Source organism: Callithrix jacchus, chromosome 5 (genome assembly GCF_049354715.1).
Source record: "Callithrix jacchus isolate 240 chromosome 5, calJac240_pri, whole genome shotgun sequence".
Lineage (NCBI taxonomy): Eukaryota > Metazoa > Chordata > Mammalia > Primates > Cebidae > Callithrix > Callithrix jacchus.
In genome coordinates, this window is record NC_133506.1 from 74,427,745 (window position 1) to 74,447,541 (window position 19,797).

Genomic DNA, 19,797 nt, shown 5'->3' on the forward strand with positions numbered 1-19,797 from the left:
CAGGCACCGCCTCCTCATCTGCATAGAGCCACCCGCCTCCCAGCCAAACCTGCTGCTCATCTGCATAAGCCCCGCCTGCCGAAGGCTCCGCAGCTTGAATATTTTCTGAGCGGAATCCAGAAGGGTGGCTCCTGCACCCTCTGGGACCCAAGGCCTGTCAGGCTTCCCCTGGCCCAGTGGTTCTCAATAGGGAGGGACTGTCTCCCAGGGGAATTTTGGCAAGGTTTGGAGACATTTTTTTATTTCACACCTGGGGATGCAGAGGAACGTACTATCACCATCTAGTGAGTGGTGGCCAGGGATACTGCTAAAATCTTGCAAAGCACAGGTCAGCCCCCACAGTAAAGAATGATGCAGCCTAAAGCATCAATATTGTCACGGTTGAGAAACCCATTCACAAAGCCACTTCGTAGCCTTCAAGGGGGTGTGGCTGTCCTAATTTCCACCTTCATGCGTGGGGCAGGACTGAGAGGGCCCTCAAACCAACATGCTCAGGCCACAGGGAGTAACAAAAAGTTTATTCTGTGCTTCTCACAGTGTCAGGCAGGGGATAAAACTGGAGAGGGCCTGGTTTGAAGGGGGAGGGACTCAGTGGGCTTCATTCTGGTAGGAGGAGGGCATCGGGGCAGGCCTTTAGGCTGTTGTTCTGGGTGGGGAGATGGGGGCTTACAGTCTGGGGGATGGGGGGCTTACAGTGGGAGCCCTTAGGTGGCACAGGTTCGGAAGGGCCCCAGGCAGGTATTAATTCTGCTGAGACATGAGGTAGGTTGCTTCAGCCAGCCCGGGCGGAGAAGAAGGGCAGAGAGCGAACATAGGAATCCAGTCGGGAGCGAAAGAGCTCGCTTTGCACAGTTTGGCCCAGCGGGCATAGGGGATTCTTCACCACCAGCTCCACATACAGCTGCAGAAAGGGAAGATGTCAGCGCTGGGCTTTGGATACTTCTTGTTTCCAACCCCAAACCTCAGAGGTGTGTGAATGCACAAGGAACAAAGGCTGGAAGGCACGTCCTCTCTGAGAAGAAGCTCGTGGTAGGAGTTAAGAACCTAAAGTCCCCTGAGAAAACTCCGAATTCAACCAACATATTGTAGCATTAGGATAGGGAAGATAAGGGAGTCTTGGGATTCTGATGAGCTCGGGGCGGGGGGTGGGGGGATTGGGGGCCGGTCCCCGGGGCTGGCACTGACCGCACTGTAGATGTGATGCAGTACATCTCGGATGGGTCCCACGCCCAAGTCAGTATTCATGACAACTTTGATCCCAGTGGGCGTCTCGTAGTAATGGAGTTTGTAACGGCTAGTTTGAAAGGCCAAGAAGCCATCCTTCCTGCAGAGATGAGGACGGTGTTAAGGAATGAGAGCAAAATCTCTCCCAAAGAGATACTTCCGATCCCCTCAAAGGTCGACTCCCTCTTCATCTAAACATATCTTTTGCAGAAGCCTGGTTGAGTAAAGACATCACCCATCCTCACCCCCTCAATTTAGCACTCCCTAACCTCTCTACTTTCAGACCCTCCCCATCGCCACTCCTGCCAGTTCCAGCATCTTGATCCGGACTCAGCCTCTCTAAGTACCCTTTCCCCCTCTGGAGGCCAATGCCTCTTCCACTTCAGAAAGTTTCCCCCATCCCCAAATTCCCAAGGCTAGCCCTCCTCCCAACATCTTTTCTGACTCGGCATACATGTCTAGCGGGGACATCTTGCTGACAAAGGAGCGGATAGAGAAGAGCATCCCGTACATTAGCTTGTACTCCTGGAGGGAGAAGGGCAGAGTTAGCTCTCGGTTGTTGCGGGGTGGGGGTGGGAACGAGCTGGGGTTTGGAGAAGAGGGGTTGGGTTGGGACTACAGGTGTTTGGAGCTGAGAAGTCACCGGGCTGCACCAGGGCCCTCTCGTCACCTCCTCCTTGGGAATGCCTGCTTGCTTCTTGCGGTGCCATTCGCTATAGTGCAGACATACTCCATTCCGGTCAAACAGGTACAGGTTGTGGACAGTCATCTGCAGGGCAGGGAGTGTGAGCCTCGCTCCGGGACTGCCCCCACTCCGTGGGCTCGGGTACCCGGCCCCACAGCCCTCCAACAAGGTGGGTACCCCACCCTCGGACTCACCGGAACTGCTCCGAGTGCCCGTCAGGAGTTACTTCCGGTTTTCGCGGCGCTCCGCCCCGCGGGGGGGTCTCACCCGGCCCCTGCAGGGCATTAACTCCGCCCCAGTGCCACTCGTCAGACTCCGCCTCTCTTCTTCAGCCAATCTGTGGTCACCGGAGCCGCGCAGGCGCGGCCAGGCTCTCGGGCTACCGAAGTGGTGTGAGCGTCTGCGAACGTGGTCTCGCGGGTGGTGACGTCATCGAGGCGAGAGAGGCGGGGCCGTGGACGGTGGGCGGGAGGCTGCCAACGGTTTTGAGCTTAGAGGGAGGCGCGAGACGGGGGATCTCAGGGGAGGAGGCCAATAGCTTGCTCCCCACTTTGGCAAATTGGGGGCTGAGAACTGGAAGTGTGGAGAACAGTCGGGACCAGGTGGTCGTCGGCTAGGCTTGAGGGCAGCGTGCTTTTTAGGGACGACTAAGGGCGTGACTCAGGGTTCACAAGATTTCTTTTGGGGTGGTCGGGAGGGAGAGAGTCTAGGGAGCGAAGCTTGCTATGGCTTTCTTGCTAGGAGGGGTCGGAGGGAAAGTACAAGGGAGCTGACCCTGGGTAGAACGGGTGAAGGGGTGGGGGAGCGTGAGGTTCCTGCCTCTCTTGAGATTGGAGCCAGTTGAGGGACAAGTAGGGCAGCGGGACAGAAATTGGGCCCCTAGGGGATTTGGGTCCGTTTCCTTTGGGACGTTTTGGGTGTAAGAACTTAAGAGCTCAGTTGACCGGGGATAGACTGTGCCGGAGTTGATCTGCAACTTCCAGCACTCGTAGTTAGGAAGAGGAGCTTCAGCGGTGCCGTTGTCCCTCAGTAGGTCGTCTGTCCGCACCCCCTCTGCGCTACACCTTCTTAACGCTATTCCCAGGAGCTGGGAAAAGGGATGCTTTGGCCCAGTCCCATGGCCCCTGGAGCTGGTGGAAACCTTTCCTCTAACCAGAAAGCCTCGATACCTTTAATTCACCAAGGATCCCTGACGTGGAGTCTTCCTGCCTTCTCCCAAATCTTTCTCCGTGAACTTTTCCTCCTGGACTTTGCTAAAGTAGAACCTCCCAGCTCTCTGCTGTCTCCGGTCATCTCTTCCCTGTGTTCATGGCAACATCAGCTGCCAGCACCAGTTCACCCCTCGGGGCGGAGGATCTCCTGAGTGATTCATCAGAACCCCCTGGGCTCAACCAAGTGTCCTCCGAAGTGACCTCCCAGCGCTATGCTTCTTTGCGCCTCAGCCGACAGGCGGAGGCCACAGCCCGAGCCCAGCTGTATTCACCCTCCACCTCCCCGCCTCGTGAGGCGTTAGACGGCTTAGCCCAAGAATTGACTCGAAGCTTGTCAGTCGGATTGGAAAACAACTTAAAGAAAAAGGTGAGGGAAGTGTGTCTTGGGGACCACTGGAGCACTAGACACCAGAGAGCCTTAGGATTGGGGTTGGTTTAAAAAAAAAAAAAAAAAAGCTTTAATGAGATTTGAACCGTTAATGTTGGATTTCTTTTTTTTTTTTTTTTTTTTTTTTTTTTTGAGACAGAACCTCACTCTGTCGCCCAGGCTGGAGTGCAGTGGTGTGATCTAGGCTCACTGCAGTCTCTGTCTCCCGGGTTCAAGCGATTCTCCTGCCTCAGCCTCCTGAGCAGATAGGACTAAAGGTGCGAGCCCCCATGCCCAGCTAATTTTGTATTTTTAGTAGAGATGGTGTTTCACCATATTGGTCAGGCTGGTCTCGAACTCCAGACCTTGTGATCTGCCTGCCTTGGCCTCCCAAAGTGCTGGGATTACAAGCATGAGCCACCGCCCTCAGCCCTTCATATTCCTTTTAACTATGTAGGCAGTCATGCTTATGAGGGAGGGAGTGACCTGGGATACCATAATTTGAAAATTATGAAACTTCCTAGTGTTTTTTTGTGAGAGACATCTCTGCTCCAAGTAGATAGTGCAAACCTATGGGGTAGGTTGGTGAGCTCTTCTCTGTGCACTGGGAATGGGTAAAATTTCTTAATCCCAAGAGGGGAGTAGGGACTTAGGATACCAGCTTAGATCCTTCCAGCTCAACACTATTTTGATAGTATGGTTCAAACTTTGGCATATACATCAAGACATAGTTTAGTCTATTACAACATGTTACAGAGAAGATAGTTATTAATATTGTATAGAAAAGGTATCATAGTCAGCCGGGTGCAGTGGCTTACGCTTTAATCGCAGCACTTTGGGAGGCCAAGGCGGGTGGATCACGAGGTCAGGAGTTCAAGACCAGGCTGGCCAAGATTGTGAAATCCCATCTCTACTAAAAAAAATACAAAAAATTGGCTGGGCATGGTGGCATGCGCCTGTAATCCCAGCTACTTCGGAGACTGAGGCAGAGGTTGCAGTGAGCCGAGATCACACCACTGCACTCCAGCCAGTGCAACAGAGCGAGATTCCATCTCCAAAAAAAGAAAATATGTCATAGTCAATTTGCAGACTGGTTAGGTCTTCCAGAGTCTGAAAATGATTGCCACAAGCCACACAGTCCTTAGATTTGTTCTTGAATTGGCAAGAATCACCACAACTCTTGTCTTACACCTCCCTGAAGTCTTTCTGGCTTCTGTAGTATTTGAGTTTCTGACTCATGGTTAGGACATCCCTTATTGGATCTGTTTGGTTTTTCTTGTTTTCCAAAGTGCTGGAGTGAAAATTCTACCCCAGCAGTGAGTAGGAGACAGACAATGCAGATGGTATCTGATTTCCATGTGGCTTTTTTCTAGGATGGTTCTAAGCATATCTTTGAGATGGAAAGTGTTCGGGGTCAGCTCCAGACCATGCTCCAAACCTCACGTGATGCAGCCTATCGTGAGTAAACTCCTTCCTTAGAACTATGAAGGAGAACCTAGATTTAAGGGGTGAGAGAAAGTGGACAGAGGAACCAGTAATCCCAGGAAAACCTCTGACCAAGAGATTTCAGGAGAAAAGTCTCCTGTTCTTTGGGAGACGGGGTGAAGGAACGAGGGAACTGAAAGGAAGGCCTTCAAGTGGCCCCTGTTTTGGTCATTACCTGACCCTGGCTTTGGGGTCCCTCTGGCTGCCTGCAGGGGATCCCCTCATTCCTGGCACTGGCTCAGAGAGACGGGAAGAAGACTCCTTTGACAGTGATAGCACAGCCACCTTGCTCAAGTGAGTTCTCCCCTAGCTTGCTTGCTTACTTGGAAATCCAAATGTTTTGCTCCTTATTTCTCCCGTTATTGCCTTTGTACCTCTTAAGAACCCAAGAGGCTTATCACTTAGCTTTCAGTTTTCATCCTTTTTCTCCTGTCTCCTACCCTGTTTGCTCCTTCAGGAACACGCACATTTGCTGCCTCGTACCCAGTTTTGCTGCCTCGTACCAAGTTTTATCTTAACCTCCAGTCATTCTTCCCCCTAGGAGAGTTAGCTTGTTTCTGCTGAAACCTTTAAGTGAATCACAAACGTGTTATTTATGGAGCTATGGTTATATAGCTTTATGACTTTGGGCAAGTCTCTTGCCCTCTCTGGGTCTCAGTTTCCTTATTTGTAAAATATCACAGTTAGACAAATGGATTCCAAAAGCTTTCCCAACCCTAACATTCTCTACCTGATTTGCTCAGCACCCGGCCCCTGCAAGACTTGTCTCCATCTAGCTCAGCCCAAGCCTTGGAGGAGCTGTTTCCCCGCTACACTAGCCTTCGGCCAGGGCCTCCACTCAATCCACCAGATTGTCAGGGGCTGAGAGATGCATTGGATTCAGAGCATACCCGCCGCAAGGTAAGATGCAAAGGCTTCCTTTTGAAAGCAGCAAAGATTAGAAAGAGAGAACCCGAGTGTTGAAAAGGGCTGAGGGTTAAGAGCCTGAAAGCTGAGACTTTGCTCAAATGTTTTTCTTGGGAGGCCTTTTTTGACCATCCGTCTTATACGGCATCACCTCCCCTCTAAGCAGTCGGTCAGATCACCCTCTTATTTCCTTCATATAGATTATCGCTTTGATAGATCTCATTTTTTTCTTCCCTTTAAAATCTAAAATCCATGAGGATCAGAATGTTGTCTTAGTACTGGCTGCCTGAAGTCTAGAATATACCTAACACAGAAACACTCTGTGTTTGTTGAATGGACACAAACTCTGCTAGCTTGTGCACAGGATTTACAGCTACTGATGATATACTGAGCTTTAGCTCTGTGAGCCTCTGCCTTAACATCTGAAGGGGACGGAGAAATAGACAAAGCATAGGAAAAGTCAAAAAATTGGTTGCCATTTTTGGAAGTATCTCTTTCTCTCTCTCTCTCTCTTTTTTTTTTTTAATTCTAACCAGTGTAATGTGATACTATTTTTTTTTTTTTTCTGAGACAGAGTCTTGCTCTGTCTCCCAGGCTGGAGTGCAGTGGCGTGATCTCAGCTCACTGCAACCTCTACCTCCCAGGTTCAAGCGATTCTCCTGCCTTAGTCTCCCCAGTAGCTGGAATTACAGGCACACGCCACCATGCCTGACTAATTTTTTGTGTTTTTACTAGAGACAGGGTTTCACCATGTTGGCCAGGCTGGTCTTAAACTCCTGACCACGTGGTCTCCCAGCACCTCCCAAAGTGCTGGGATTACAGTCGTGAGCCACTACGCCAGGCCTTCTTTCTCTATTTCAAATTCCTTGGGCATGAATGAAAAACTTTCCCCTTTATCCTTGCTGTATTTACTCATTGTGTCCAGTGAGCTTCTGAAAGTAGGAGTAACTTTGTACATTTTGCTGTGTGGGCTGCTGCACCTCTGCCAAAAGGTTTATGGGATTTTTACTCAGGAGATCCAGGAAAAGGAGAAGGCTGGAATCTAAGCACTTACCTCCTGAAAAGGTAGAGAAACATGTTGGAGATCTAGCTTCAGGGTTCTTCCTTCAGAATTTTCCTGATTCTCCCTCTCCAAACCTATTCTGTTCTTGGGACCCAGGCTTCTTGGCTCCAGCCCATTCCCCCGTAGAGGAGCTGGAAAGTGTGGTGCTGTGGTCATACAAAAGATGGGCAACACCCAGACATCTCACCCTTTTCTCCAGCATTGTGAGCGCCATATTCAGAGCCTGCAGACCCGAGTGTTAGAGCTACAGCAACAATTAGCCGTGGCTGTGGCTGCCGACCGCAAGAAAGATATCATGATTGAACAACTGGACAAGGTGCCAGGGTAGCAAAATATGGGTGGGTCTCTCCATGAAGAGCATTAAAGAATAATAAATAAGGGGGTGGCCAACCAATGTTTCTTGGTGCATGCTGAGAGCTGGGCAAGAGGTTGGTTTTCTGACTGTTGGGAGAAGATGGCTGTTGACCCTGCCCCTATGGGTAGAAAGAGAGCAAAAGAGTTATTTTGAAATTCCATCTTACTTGCCCTACCTGAGACCCTGGCCCGTGTGGTGGAGGGCTGGAACCGGCATGAGGCTGAGCGGACAGAGGTTCTCAGGGGACTTCAAGAGGAACGCCAGGCAGCAGAGCTCACCAGAAGCAAGCAGCAGGAGGTGAGTGCCCTGGAGCATATGGCATTAGAACCTGAGTCACAGATCTCTAGATGGGAAGGGGCAGTAATAGCTCTAGAATTAGGGTTCCCAACAGATTGACCTCAATCTTGTTATAGCTGTCCTGACATTTCTTCTCATCCCTCCTTTCTTCTCCTTTAACTGTTTCTGCTGTCCAGCTTGCATCATCAATGTCTTCTTAATTTTTCCCACACCGTGTCGTCTTCTGCTTGGCCCCTTAGTCATTTAGTTATCACTGAAGTTTCAAGTTTACATTGTCAATGCTTTATAAAATATAAAACACAGAGATTTCCCATGGTTCCTCTGCCCTGTATTCCTCTCTTCCTGAAAGACAGTAACCCGGCTGGAACAAAGCCTTTCTGAGGCCATGGAGGCCCTGAATCATGAGCAGGAAAGTACCAGACTGCAGCAACGGGAAAGAGAGACATTGGTGAGGAGATTGGACTGGGTTAATTCCACTGGAAGCTAACCTCAGATGATTTGCATGCCTCGGCCTCCCAAAGTGCTGGGATTATAGGCATAAACCACTGCGCCTGACTGTGCCAGTCAACTATTGTGTTTTTGGGCTTTTTTTGGTATATTTTTGAGATGGAGTCTTGCTCTGTCACCTAGGCCGGAGTGCAATGGTGCGATCTTGGCTCACTGCAACCTCTGCCTCCCAGGTTCAAGTAATTCTCCTGCCTCAGCCTCCCAAGTAGCTGGGATTACAGGCACCCACCATCACGCCCAACTAATTTTTATATTTTTAGTAGAGACAGGATTTCACCATGTTGGACCAGGCTAGTCTCTGAACTCCTGACCTCAGGTGATCCACCTGCCTCGGCCTCCCAAAGTGCTGGGATTACAGGCATGAGCCATTAGGCCTGGCCTAATTATTATGTTTTTAATGGGCATAATTCTCAGCAGGCACATTGTATGAGGGTCAGAGGGCAGATTGCTGGTCTGTTAAGGGCCTACTAAGGATCCTGGTTTTCTTCTGAGTCTATAGGAAGAGGAAAGGCAAGCTCTGACCCTGAGCTTAGAGGTAGAGCAGCAGCGGTGCTGTGCGCTGCAGGAAGAGCGGGATGCAGCTCGGGCTGGGCAACTGAGTGAGCATCGAGCGTTGGAGGCTCTTCAGGCTGCCCTAGAAGAAGAACGGCAGACCTGGGCCCAGCAAGAGCTCCAGCTTAAGGAACACTACCAGGCACTGCAGTTGGAGAGCCAGGCTCACCTGGAAAGAGAGAAGGTAAAAGTGGCAGTTGGAAGAGTTGAGGAACTAGAGACTAGATGAAGGGCAAAATAATTGAATGGGATGGAATGTTAGAATAGGGGATATACATAGGCAGGAGTGGAGAGAGCCATATGTGGAAGACAGGGTTGAGAGTGTGGGGCCAGCAGGAAGGGCTGGGGGTATTGAATACATGATAGGCCAAAGAATGAAATTAAACAGTGATGGGGAAATAGGACAAATGGGAGGAGAGAGGAAGCTTGGGCTTTAGGGCTTGGGAGGATGACTTGGGGAGTGGAGGTAACCAGGAGATAGGAAATGAGGTATGTACTTATATTTAATTTGTCTTTCATAGGAGAAGGGTCAGAGGGAAGCCCAGGCAGCCCGGGAGGCCCAGCACCAGTTGGCATTGGTGCAGTCTGACATGCGGCGGTTGGAAGGAGAGCTGGACACGGCTCGGAGAGAGAGAGATGCCCTGCAGCTGGAAATGAGCTTGGTGCAGGTCAGAAGGTAGAGGGGTTCTGGAGGGTTTTTCTGAGAGCAGTAGATCTGAGGCCAGGGGACCCTGCAGGAGTTGTGGCAGACACTCCCATTTCAGGTATTTGGGGTTTAATTCCATTAACGGTTTCTATGTAGTATGGGTGATTTTCTGTCCTAAACTCAGAGCCGTTTCTCACTGAGTGACCATTTCCCACAATATCAGACCGATCTAGTGTTACTTTTAGGATTAAATGGATTTCAATTTATTAAAGATACCTAATGTTATTTTAAGAGATGACACCACACTTAGCGGGTTGACAGAGCAGGTGGAAGCATTTGTCAGAGACTGGATTCCAATAGTAACAGTATGCTTTGGAACTCTCATTACTTCAGTAACTTGTTCTAATTTCTCTGAGTAGGTCAGGGACCAAAGAGGGCAATGATTGTTTAATTTACTTATGAAACTTCCATAACAGCACATGGCCTGGCACAGAATTGGACTAGAAAATTGTCAGATATAATTACACTTTGAAAAACACTTTCCATCTAGCTAGCACATTGAATTTTAAATTCAAACTAGTCAGACTCTTGCCATGGAATAGAGCAGGGGTTGGTGAAGTTTTTCTGTAAAGGGCCAGACAGTAAATATTTTTAGCTTTGTGGGTTGTATGGTCTCAGTTGCAACTACCCAACTCTGCTATTATGCCACAAAAGTAGCTAAAACTGTACATTAACAAATGGGCACAGCTGTATTCCAGTATAACTTATATAAACAGGCAATGGAGGGCTGAATGGGCTGTAGTTTCTGATCTCTAGAATAGAGGAAAGAATTGGAGAGAGCTGTGTTCCAGCCCACGGTGGAGACACAGCGTTGAAGAGGAAAGAGTACTGCATGAGGACTTAGGGCACTCAGTTCTACTTCTAGCTGGTATTTTGACCTTTGTGGGCCTCTGTTTTTATGTATAAAATGTGTGTTAAGGACAAATTGATTAATTTTCCAGATGTAAGTCAGTCTGAGAGGCTATGTTCCTTATAAATGGCTAACTTAAGGAAGTACCCAATTACTTGGTCAGTGAGGCCAGCATTTGAGAAACACACTCCTTTGGTCTGGTGTGGTGGCTAACACCTGTAATCCCAGCACTGTGGGAGGCCAAGGCAGATGGATCACTTGAGTCCAGGAGTTTGAGACCAGCCTGGCCAACATGGTGAAACCCCCTCTCTCCTAAAAATACAAAAATTAGCCGGGTGTGGTGGCATGCACCTGTAGTCCCGGCTGCTCAGGAGGCCGAGGCAGGAGAGTCGCTTGAACTCGTAAGGTGGAGGTTGCAGTGAGCTGAGATTGTGCCCTTGCACTCCAGCCTGGACAACAGAATGAGACGCCATTAAAAAAAAAAAAAAAAATTGACCTAGGGTGTCAGCTGTAACAATGAGATCACATTCAATAAAGACTAAAAAAGCAGCCAGGTGTGGTGGCACATGCCGTAATTCCAGCACTTTGAGAGGCCGAGGCGACCGGATTGCTTGAGCCCAGGAGTTCAAGACCATCCTGGGCGTAACATGGCAAAACCTAAACTCTGCTGAAAATACAAAAAATTAATTGGGTATACTGGTGTGCACCTGTAGTCCCGACTACTTGGGAGGCTGAGGTGGGAGGATCAACTGAGCCCTGGAAGTGGAGGCTGTAGTGAGCTGTGATCACACCTCTGCACTCCATGGGTGACAGGAGTGAGACCCAGTCTCAAAAAAAAAAAAAAAGACTAAGAAAGGGCCAGGTGTGGTGGCTCATGCCTGTAATCCCAGCATTTGGGGAGGCTAAGGTGGGAGGATTGCTTGAATCTAAGAGTTTGAGACCAGCCTGGGCAACATAATGAGACCCAACCTCTACAAAAAATGAAAAGATTAGCTGGGCGTAGTGGCACAAGTTTGTAGTGCCACTACTCTGAAGGCTGAGGAGGGAGAATTACTGGAGTCTGGGAGGTCAACACTGCAATGAGCCATGATCACACCACTGCACTTTAGGCTGAGCAACAGAGCAAGATCCTGTCTAAAAGCAGGGGCTGAGAAAATAACCGCTATTTGGATTTAGAAATTGAGTTCTTTGCAGTAAAGTACTATACGTGGAAATCAGATTTTAGTGATTTGAAGAAGGACAATGGGTGAGAAAATAGAGACACTTATAGGCTGACTGCTTAAGGAGGAAGAGGCACTGACATTTATTGAATGCCTACTGGCTTTCAGGTTTTGTACTCGGGGTATGTTATCTCAGACACATAGAATGAATTTGATTGCTCTAGTGAACATTTATTTTAGCTAAGAAATTTATATCTTTCACCTAAAGTCATTTTCACTTTGATGTATTTTTCTTCTTCTTTTTTTATTTTTATTTTTTCTCCCCTCCCCTCCCTCCTCACTTTGATGTATTTTAAGGTGTGAATATCTCATGGTTTAATAAGGAAGGGGAACATCTTTCACTCCTTCATTCACACAAGAATAAAGGCAAAATTCTTGTTCTTCATCTCCTATGAGGGGGAAAGTTGGTACTGGATTTTGTCTACGTTATATCCTCCATCCTCTTCTAAGTCCAAACAGATTTGAGCTGACTGTTATCCCACCTTCTTCACTCCCAGGCCCGGTATGAAAGCCAGCGGATCCAGATGGAGTCGGAGCTGGCTGTGCAGCTGGAGCAGCAGGTGACAGAGCGGCTGGCGCAGGCTCAGGAGAGCAGCCTACGGCAAGCAGCCTCCCTCAGGGAACAGCACAGGTACACAGGAGTCACTGGGTGTCACTTCTCCCAGCCACAGCAGGAAGTTGTCCTGAATCATTGTTCAGGCCCATATTCTCTTTGCCATTGTCCAGCACTGTGGCTCCCAGGGTGCGCTAACTCCCATCAGCAAAGACCTGAGCCAGAAGTGCCTGGGAATTTTCAACCCATAGGGCGTAGCCCTTAACCAAGAACTGATGGGTGTAGGATGATAGATGGTCCACTCCCTTGCTGGACCATGCTGATGTATGACCTGTGCTGTCTCCAGAGCTGCTCTGTGGGACTGAGCCTCCTCCTAGCCCAGCCTCACTTCTCCTCACCCCCATTCTGCTGCCAAAATTTCCTGGAAATGCTTCTGAAATAAGTTTCTTTATTTTCTCTGCTTCTGAGGAACCCATCCTAAGACCCCCCAGCTTTGTCCTTGTCTCTTCCTGTGCCATGGCCAGGCTGGCTGACTGGCTATCTGGGTCACTATCACATGCACACATGATGTCTTTTTCTCAGTTGGTCACTTCTGTCTCCAGTCTCAGGCTTCTTTTCCTACCTGTGCCCTTTAGGAAGCAGCTGCAGGACCTCAGTGGACAGCACCAGCAGGAGCTGGCCAATCAGCTGGCTCAGTTCAAGGTGGAAATGGCAGAACGAGAGGAACGGCAGCAGCAGGTGGCTGAGGACTATGAGCTCAGGTACTGGTCTCTGGAGTGCCCCTGTCAGGCCCCAACCCCTTTCCCATGGGTAGAGCCCAAACTGGGAAGAGTAAGGAGCTGCTCCCTTGGTCGATCTGTCTCCTCTACATGGGCCCCAGGTCCTTTCAGAATGTCTGACATTCCCTTCTGGCTCTTTATAGCCTCCAAGTCTTTTCTTCCTTAAAGGCCCTGAGTCACCTCTCCTTTCTTTTCTTCAGACTGGCCCGTGAGCAAGCACGAGTACGTGAACTTCAGAGTGGGAACCAACAGCTGGAGGAGCAGCGGGCGGAGCTGGTGGAACGTCTGCAGGCCATGCTGCAGGCCCACTGGGATGAGGCCACTCAGCTGCTCAGCACCACTCTCCCGTCGCCCAACCCGCCAGTAGGCATTGCCCCTTGAGCTAAGCTTCTCAGTTGTGTTCTATTATTTTTATTTTTATTTTTGAGATAGGGTCTCACTCTTGCTCAGGCTGGAGTGTACTGGTGCAATCATAGCTCACTGCAGCCTCGAACTCCTGTGCTCAAGTGATCCTCCCACCTCTGACTCCCAAAGTGCTGGGATTCTAGGCATGAGCTACCATGCCCAGCAAGAATTGTGTTCTAGATTCCTTCTTTGGAAATCTAGCTCCCTCCCAAGGGAAGTACTAAGTTCAGCTCCCAAGGCCTACGTCGGGGGAAAAAAATCAGTGGACTTTTCCAAATAATAACTGCCTCAACAAGGTAAATCCTTTTTTCCATGGCCATAGCTTACTGGCATAACTCTTGTCTCCCAGTCCTAAGAAGTGACAAATAAAATGTAATAGTTTTGTGGAGGGATAGCTGAATTAATTATGAGGGAAAGGGCCAAAAATTGTTCCCAAGTCCTGCCCCAGAGTAGAGTAGGAAGTCTCACTTCCTAGCTCTTCATATGTTGATACTTCCCACTTTCATTATAAAATTCTAGCCAGGTGTGGTGGTGCACCTGTAATCTCAGCTATATGGGAGGCTAAAGCAGAAAGATCACTTGAGCTCAGGAGTTCAAGACCAGCCTAGGCAACATAGTGAAAAGAAGAAACACTTAGGACATTTTAATTTTAATTTTATTTATTTAAATATTTATTATTTATTATTTATGTATTTATTCGAGACAGGGTCTCACTCTGTTGCCCAGGCTGGGCTCAAGCAATCATCCCTCCTCAGCTTCTTGAGTAGCTGGGACTACAGGCATGTGACACTGCCTCCAGCTAATATTTAAAATTTTTGTAGAGATGGAGTCTCTCTGTGTTGCCAGGGCTGGTCTCAAACTCCTAGCTTCAAATGATTCTCCCACCTCAGTCTCCCAAAGTGTTGGGATTACAGGTGTGAGCTACTGCACCCAGAAATTTATAATCTTATTAAAGTGTTTGTACGTCTTATCTCTTTAAACCTACTATGCCTTCTTTCTGCCTCTGTCCTGGTCAGGTTCCTCCTGCTGGACCTTCCAGCCCTGGGCCTCAGGAGCCAGAGAAGGAGGAGAGGAGGGTCTGGACTATGCCTCCTGTGGCCGTGGCCCTGAAGCCTGTATTGCAGCAGAGTCGGGAAGCAAGGGACGAGCTACCTGGAGTGCCTCCTGTTCTTTGTAATTCATCCTCAGATCTCAGCCTCCTGTTGGGCCCCTCTTTTCAAAGCCAGCATTCTTTCCAACCCCTGGAACCCAAACCAGATGTCACTTCATCCACAGGTAACTGGGGACAGAAGTCACTGGGGTTCCCCTTCTGTGCATGAATTGGTTCCCTCTTCCATATCTTGCTTTCTATCTGATATTTGAGCATTTAGTTTCCCAGATGTCTTTAGTGATGACAAGTTGCAAGAAGCAGAAATCTGCTTATGTTTGTCCAGATAAAGAGATTGAGATCTCATGGAAATGTGACATTGCTGGACTTAATGAGAACTGGAGTTGGGAACAGGGGCACTATTGGGAACTGAGGCAGCCAGCTGGCCCTTCTCTGTGTAGTCTCCTAGTCCGCCTCTCCTGCACATCTACTCTTAGACTAGCATTCTCTCTCAGTCAAGGTTCTTGCCCCTCGTAACTTCACTTTACACATGGGTTTGACCAGCTGTGACACTGACTCTAGCTGAGCCTCTAGACATTTATAGAGACATCGGTGTCTCAGTTTTTTAAGTCCAGTTTAAAGATGCCGTCTGACTGGATTGGCTGACCTTGGGTGTGGTGTCCACCCCTAGTTTAATGTCAGCTGTGATTTGAGTGGATGAGGGTGTTCTGTGTGGTACAAACATGACAACCTAGGTTGAATTAAAAATGGGGGATGGGGCCAGGTGCAATGGCTCACACTGGTAATCCTAGCACTTTGGGAGGCTGAGGTGGGAGGATGGTTTGATGCCAGGAGTTCCAGACCAGTCTGACCAATATAGTGAGACCTCATCTCTACAAAAAATTTAAAAAGCAGCTGGGTGTGATGGCACACACTTGAATTTCCAGCTACTCAGGGAGGCTGAGACAGAAGGATTGCTTGAGCCAAGGAGTTTGGGGCTATAGTGAAGTAAGACGGTGCCATTGTACTCCAGCCTGGGCCACACAGCAAGACTGTCTAAAAAAAAAAAAAAAGAGAGATTAGTTTTATCATAATTAAAATCTTTAAAATTATGTGATGATAATAAAAGAATGGGGGCATATTCTGGGGAAGAGATCAGAACATGTATGTTACTCATTTCCATTCTTCAGGGAGTTAGTGAGGTTATATTTAGAGTTTGAGTATCACAGCTATCTTCTTCTGCCCATATTTCTGCCTTAGAATTCAGCTGTGTCTTCTCCCAGTCACCTCCAACCCTTCCCTCTCCAGTTCCTTTAAACCTCCATCTTCATCTTCTAGCTGTGATGTTCCTCCTACATTTAACAGGCCCCTTTCTTCTGAGTATTAGGTGAGTTGATTTGTGGAGGAGCCCCTTCCCCCTTGAACACATTTCCACCCACCCACACCTGTTTCCCTTTGTAGCTGAGGCCTTCTCTGCACTCGGGGCCTTCCATCCGGATCATAGGGCAGAACGGCCATTCCCTGAGGAAGATCCTGGACCTGACGGGGAAAGCCTGGTAAAGCAAGGGCTGCCACCTGCCCAATTGGAGGGCCTCAAGAATTTCTTTCACCAGGTAAGAGAGATTCCACCAAGACTAGCTCATTTTCTTCTTCCCTTACTCCTTTCCTTTTTCTGCTCTAGAAATCCAGGACTCTGGCCTCATTCCCTGTTTATGACTAACTCTTCGTTCTAGCTTTTTCTCTCTGATCCCTAGGCCTTTTTCTCTATCAGTTCCTGGGGAACTTGACTATCTTATTCACCCATAGTTGCTGGAGACAATGCCCCAGAACAGTGAGAACCCTTCTGTCAACCTGTTGCCGCCTAAGTCTGGTGAGTTCCAACTCTGAAGACAGTTGGGGCTGAGGCCTGGGGAAGATGGGAGTTGGTTATCTAGAATGCATTTTTAGGAGCTGGTAAAGTGATAAAGCCTTATAAATACTGGGTGGTGGGACTTCCTTAACTCTTTGCCCATTTTCTGATTCTTGGCTCTCTTTCCTTTTGCTAGGTCCTCTGACTATCCCATCTTGGGGGGAAGCCCCTCAAGTGCCACGTCTTCCACCCCCTGTCCACAAAACCAAAGTTCCCTTAGCCATGGCATCTAGTCTTTTCCGGGTCCACGAGCTTCCCTCCTCCCATTCACAAGGCAATGGCCCCAGCAGTGGTTCCCCAGAGAGAGGTGAGCAGGTCCTGGTTTACTAGGAGAAGAAAGAGGGACAGTCCTGCATGTGCATCCGGTACAGGCACTTAAGGCCCTTCTGAATTCCTGAGGAAATGGGCTGAGGGCTGGGGAGAGGGGCCCTAGGATGAGGCCTGTGATTATTGATATCTCTCAGGTGGAGATGGGCTCACATTCCCAAGGCAGCTGATGGAGGTGTCTCAACTGCTGCGACTCTACCAGGCTCGGGGCTGGGGGGCTCTGCCTGCTGAGGATCTGCTGCTCTACCTGAAGAGGCTGGAACATAGCAGGTACAAGCCTTGGAAGAAGGAGAAAGGATTCAGAGGGTGGAAGCTGGATTATGCAGAGTGGAGTGGGTGTATTGTACACTGAATAGAATTGTTGTCCTTTTCTGGGGAGGAAAGTGAAGGATGAGATGTGGATCCACAGATCTCCTTCTCTTACTGCCCACACCTTTCTTTTGTCTCTTCTTTCTATTGCTGTTTTCTTCTAAACAAAAAAATCTTTTCTCTGGGTCTCTCTACCTTCGTTTTTTCCTCTTTACCTGACAGCTCAAAAGCCAGCATCCTAGAATTTTGACTAGCTGGTATAACTCATTGTTTGTTTCTGCTAATGTCTCCAGTCATTTGATGCTCAGGTCTATCAAGTTTGTTCTTATTCTTAAGAGACAGAATCCCATATTGGGTAATCAGGGGGACAGAGCTCCCTATCGTCATACCTTTGATTTGTGTGGCAGGACTGATGGCCGAGGGGATAATGTCCCCAGAAGGAACACAGACTCCCGCTTGGGTGAGATCCCCCGGAAAGAGGTGAGGGAAAGTCAGGCAAGGATCAGGGGAGAAAAGGGCTCTCACTGACCAGTTCCTTCACCTCTGCACACTCCCTAGCTGGCTGTGCTCTCATTGCCTGCCCCCTCCATTCTGTCCCTGCATTCTGTAGCCTGGCCTTTCCTCCCTGTGGACTCATCTGGCCCTCTCCACTTGCCTTTCCTCAGTAGGGTGGGGAATTGAGAGGATCTGATGCTGACTTCTTCCTCACTCTTCCATCAACTCTCAGATTCCCTCCCAGGCTATCCCTCGCCGCCTTGCTACGGCCCCCAAGACTGAAAAACCTCCCACGCGAAAGAAAAGTGTGCACCCTCCCTCAAGTAGCATGAGGAGCCGGGGGGGAGTCTGGAGATGAGCCCCCTACCCTCTCTCCTCTTCTTTGTTCTCTCGTTGTTGTTATTTTAATAAATGCTCAGTAGTCTGTATCAGAGTCTCTGGCTCATAGGAATTTGGAAAATGGAGGTTTTGTAGGAAATCACTTTGTAAAGAAACCACATTTGGTTTGAGTATTTTTTTTTATATGTTATGTGTTTATATGTCATTTCTGTGGGAAAAGACATGAATGCTTTGGAAGATGGTTTATGACAAGATTTTGGAAGTTGGAACGGCTGAGATTCAGTGGGTAAAGGCTAAAACCTCCGAGCAATGAACTCTGGTTGGTAGTGGAATTATGGGTGATTCTTACTTTTTTAATATATTTCTGTATTTTCCAAATTTTCTAAGACAAGTATATGTTACTTTAATAATCAGAAAAGACCCAAACTTTTCTTTCTTTTTTTGAGATGGAATTTCCCTCTTGTTGCTCAGGCTGGAGTGCAATGGTGTGATCTTGGCTCACTACAACCTCTGCCTCCTGGGTTCAAGAGATTCTCCTGCCTCAGCCTCCTGAGTAGCTGGGATTACAGGCATGCACCACCACACCCAGCTAATTTTGTATTTTTAGTTGAGACGGGGTTTCTCCATGTTGGTCAGGCTGGTCTCGAACTCCTGACCTCAGGTGATCCATCTGCCTCAGCCGCCCAAAGTGCTGGGATTACAGGTGTGAGCCACCATGCCCGGCTAAAACCCATACTTTTAATAAGAGCAAGTTATTGTATAAAGAGTTTGAGTTAAAATGTGGTTGATGGGGAGAAAGTTTTCTCTTTTAAGGGAAAATAATTCTCACAGGTTGCATTGGTAGGATTCAGATTGGCAGATTCTACTGTAGCCAGCAGACATGTTGTTGCTATAGTTTTCACTCTTATGGCTTTAAAACATGTATAAAAGATTAGAGTGCTGGGTCCTAATTGAAACTAAAGAGTTTCTGCACAGCAAAAGAGACTATCAACAGAGTAAACAGACAAGTTACAGAATGGGAGAAAAATATTCTCAAACTATGCATTTGACAAAGGTCTAATATCCAGAATCTACTAGGAACTTAACAAGGAAAAAACAAACAACTCCATTAAAAAATGGGCAGATGACATGAACAGACACTTATCAAAAGAAGACGTGCAAGCGTCCAACAAACATTTGAAAAAATGCTCATTACTAATCATGAGAGAAATGCAAATCAATTTAATGCAAAATCCCACAATGAGATACCATCTCAAACCTATCAGAATGACTTATTAAAAAGTCAGAAAACAACAGATGCTGGTGAGGCTGCAGAGAAAAGGGAATGCTTAAATAGCTGTCAATGGGAATGTAAGTTGAGCCACTGTGGAAGCAATTTAGAGATTTCTTTTAAAACTTAAAACACTCACGCCTACAATCCCAGCACTTCAGGAGGCCAAGGTGGGTGGATCATGAGGTCAAGAGATCGAGACCATCCTGGTCAACATGGTGAAACCCCATCTCTACTAAAAATACAAAAATTAGCTGGGCACGGTGGTGCACACCTGTAATCCCAGCTACTCAGGAGGCTGAGGCAGGAGAATTGCTTGAACCCAGGAGGCGGAGGTTGCGGTGAGCCAAGATCACGCCATTGCACTCCAGCCCGGGTAATGAGCGAAACTGTCTTAAAAAAAAAAACAACAACAACTTAAAACAGAGTTATTATTTGACCAGTGACAACATTACTGGGTATATACCCAAAGAAAAATAGGTCATTATACCAACAAGACACATGCATTTTATGTTCATTACTACACTGTTCACAATAGCAAAGACATGAAATCAACCTAGATGCCCAACAGGGGTGGGCTGCATAAAGAAACTGTACATGTACACCATGGAATACCACACAGCCATAAAAAAGCATGAAATAATGTCCTTTATAGCAACATGGATGGAGCTGAAGGCTATAAACCTAAACACATTAATGCAGGAACAGAAAACTTCATACCACATGTTCTCCTAAGTGGGAGGTAAACATTGAACACACATGGACATAGACATGGGAATAACAGACACTGCAGACTCCCAGAGCAGGGAGGCTGAAAAACTACCTAATGGTGCCATGCTCACTACCTATGTGCAATATACCTGTGTAACAAGCCTGCACATGTATGCCCTGTGTCT

The 19,797-nt window shown here is 48.0% G+C and overlaps 2 protein-coding genes across 7 annotated transcripts; one reads left to right on the forward strand and one right to left on the reverse strand.

The window, feature by feature from the left end:
• Window positions 1-499: 499 nt before the first annotated feature.
• Window positions 500-2,148, reverse strand: TRAPPC1 (trafficking protein particle complex subunit 1). Of its 2 annotated transcripts, XM_008996570.5 has the most exons (5): window positions 2,104-2,148; window positions 1,895-1,993; window positions 1,679-1,749; window positions 1,186-1,324; window positions 500-901 (listed from the first exon to the last, which is right to left on the reverse strand). In XM_008996570.5, exons 2-5 carry the CDS (start codon window positions 1,991-1,993, stop codon window positions 773-775), a joined length of 438 nt encoding a protein of 145 aa, XP_008994818.1. In that variant the 5' UTR covers window positions 2,104-2,148; the 3' UTR covers window positions 500-772. The 2 variants fall into 2 exon arrangements, with proteins under 2 accessions (XP_008994818.1, XP_078229103.1); XM_078372977.1 differs by having other exon boundaries at window positions 1,895-2,110.
• A 125-nt stretch (window positions 2,149-2,273) lies between these two features.
• Window positions 2,274-17,720, forward strand: CNTROB (centrobin, centriole duplication and spindle assembly protein). Of its 5 annotated transcripts, none has more exons than XM_035299958.2 (19): window positions 2,274-3,487; window positions 4,861-4,949; window positions 5,185-5,266; window positions 5,716-5,872; window positions 7,141-7,257; window positions 7,477-7,593; window positions 7,943-8,041; window positions 8,600-8,836; window positions 9,174-9,320; window positions 11,926-12,059; window positions 12,617-12,742; window positions 12,961-13,123; window positions 14,182-14,440; window positions 15,714-15,865; window positions 16,059-16,122; window positions 16,298-16,468; window positions 16,626-16,758; window positions 17,205-17,277; window positions 17,525-17,720. In XM_035299958.2, exons 2-19 carry the CDS (start codon window positions 4,862-4,864, stop codon window positions 17,648-17,650), a joined length of 2,445 nt encoding a protein of 814 aa, XP_035155849.1. In that variant the 5' UTR covers window positions 2,274-3,487; window position 4,861; the 3' UTR covers window positions 17,651-17,720. The 5 variants fall into 5 exon arrangements, with proteins under 5 accessions (XP_035155849.1, XP_002748010.3, XP_035155844.1 ...); XM_002747964.7 differs by having other exon boundaries at window positions 4,861-4,945; XM_035299953.3 differs by having other exon boundaries at window positions 4,861-4,945; window positions 17,205-17,257.
• Window positions 17,721-19,797: the final 2,077 nt, after the last annotated feature.

Excerpts from the sequence above, each read along its gene's own strand:
- TRAPPC1 (XM_008996570.5), bottom strand. The coding sequence starts at position 1,993 with ATGACTGTCCACAACCTGTACCTGTTTGACCGGAATGGAGTATGTCTG. Across the intron at positions 1,750-1,894 it reads CAGGCATTCCCAAGGAGGAG|GAGTACAAGCTAATGTACGG; the intron begins GTGACGAGAGGG and ends TTCTCCCTCCAG. Across the intron at positions 902-1,185 it reads TGCATCACATCTACAGTGCG|CTGTATGTGGAGCTGGTGGT; the intron begins GTCAGTGCCAGC and ends CCCTTTCTGCAG.
- CNTROB (XM_002747964.7), top strand. The coding sequence starts at position 3,218 with ATGGCAACATCAGCTGCCAGCACCAGTTCACCCCTCGGGGCGGAGGAT. Across the intron at positions 5,267-5,715 it reads AGCACAGCCACCTTGCTCAA|CACCCGGCCCCTGCAAGACT; the intron begins GTGAGTTCTCCC and ends TGATTTGCTCAG. Across the intron at positions 12,743-12,960 it reads GCTGAGGACTATGAGCTCAG|ACTGGCCCGTGAGCAAGCAC; the intron begins GTACTGGTCTCT and ends TCTTTTCTTCAG.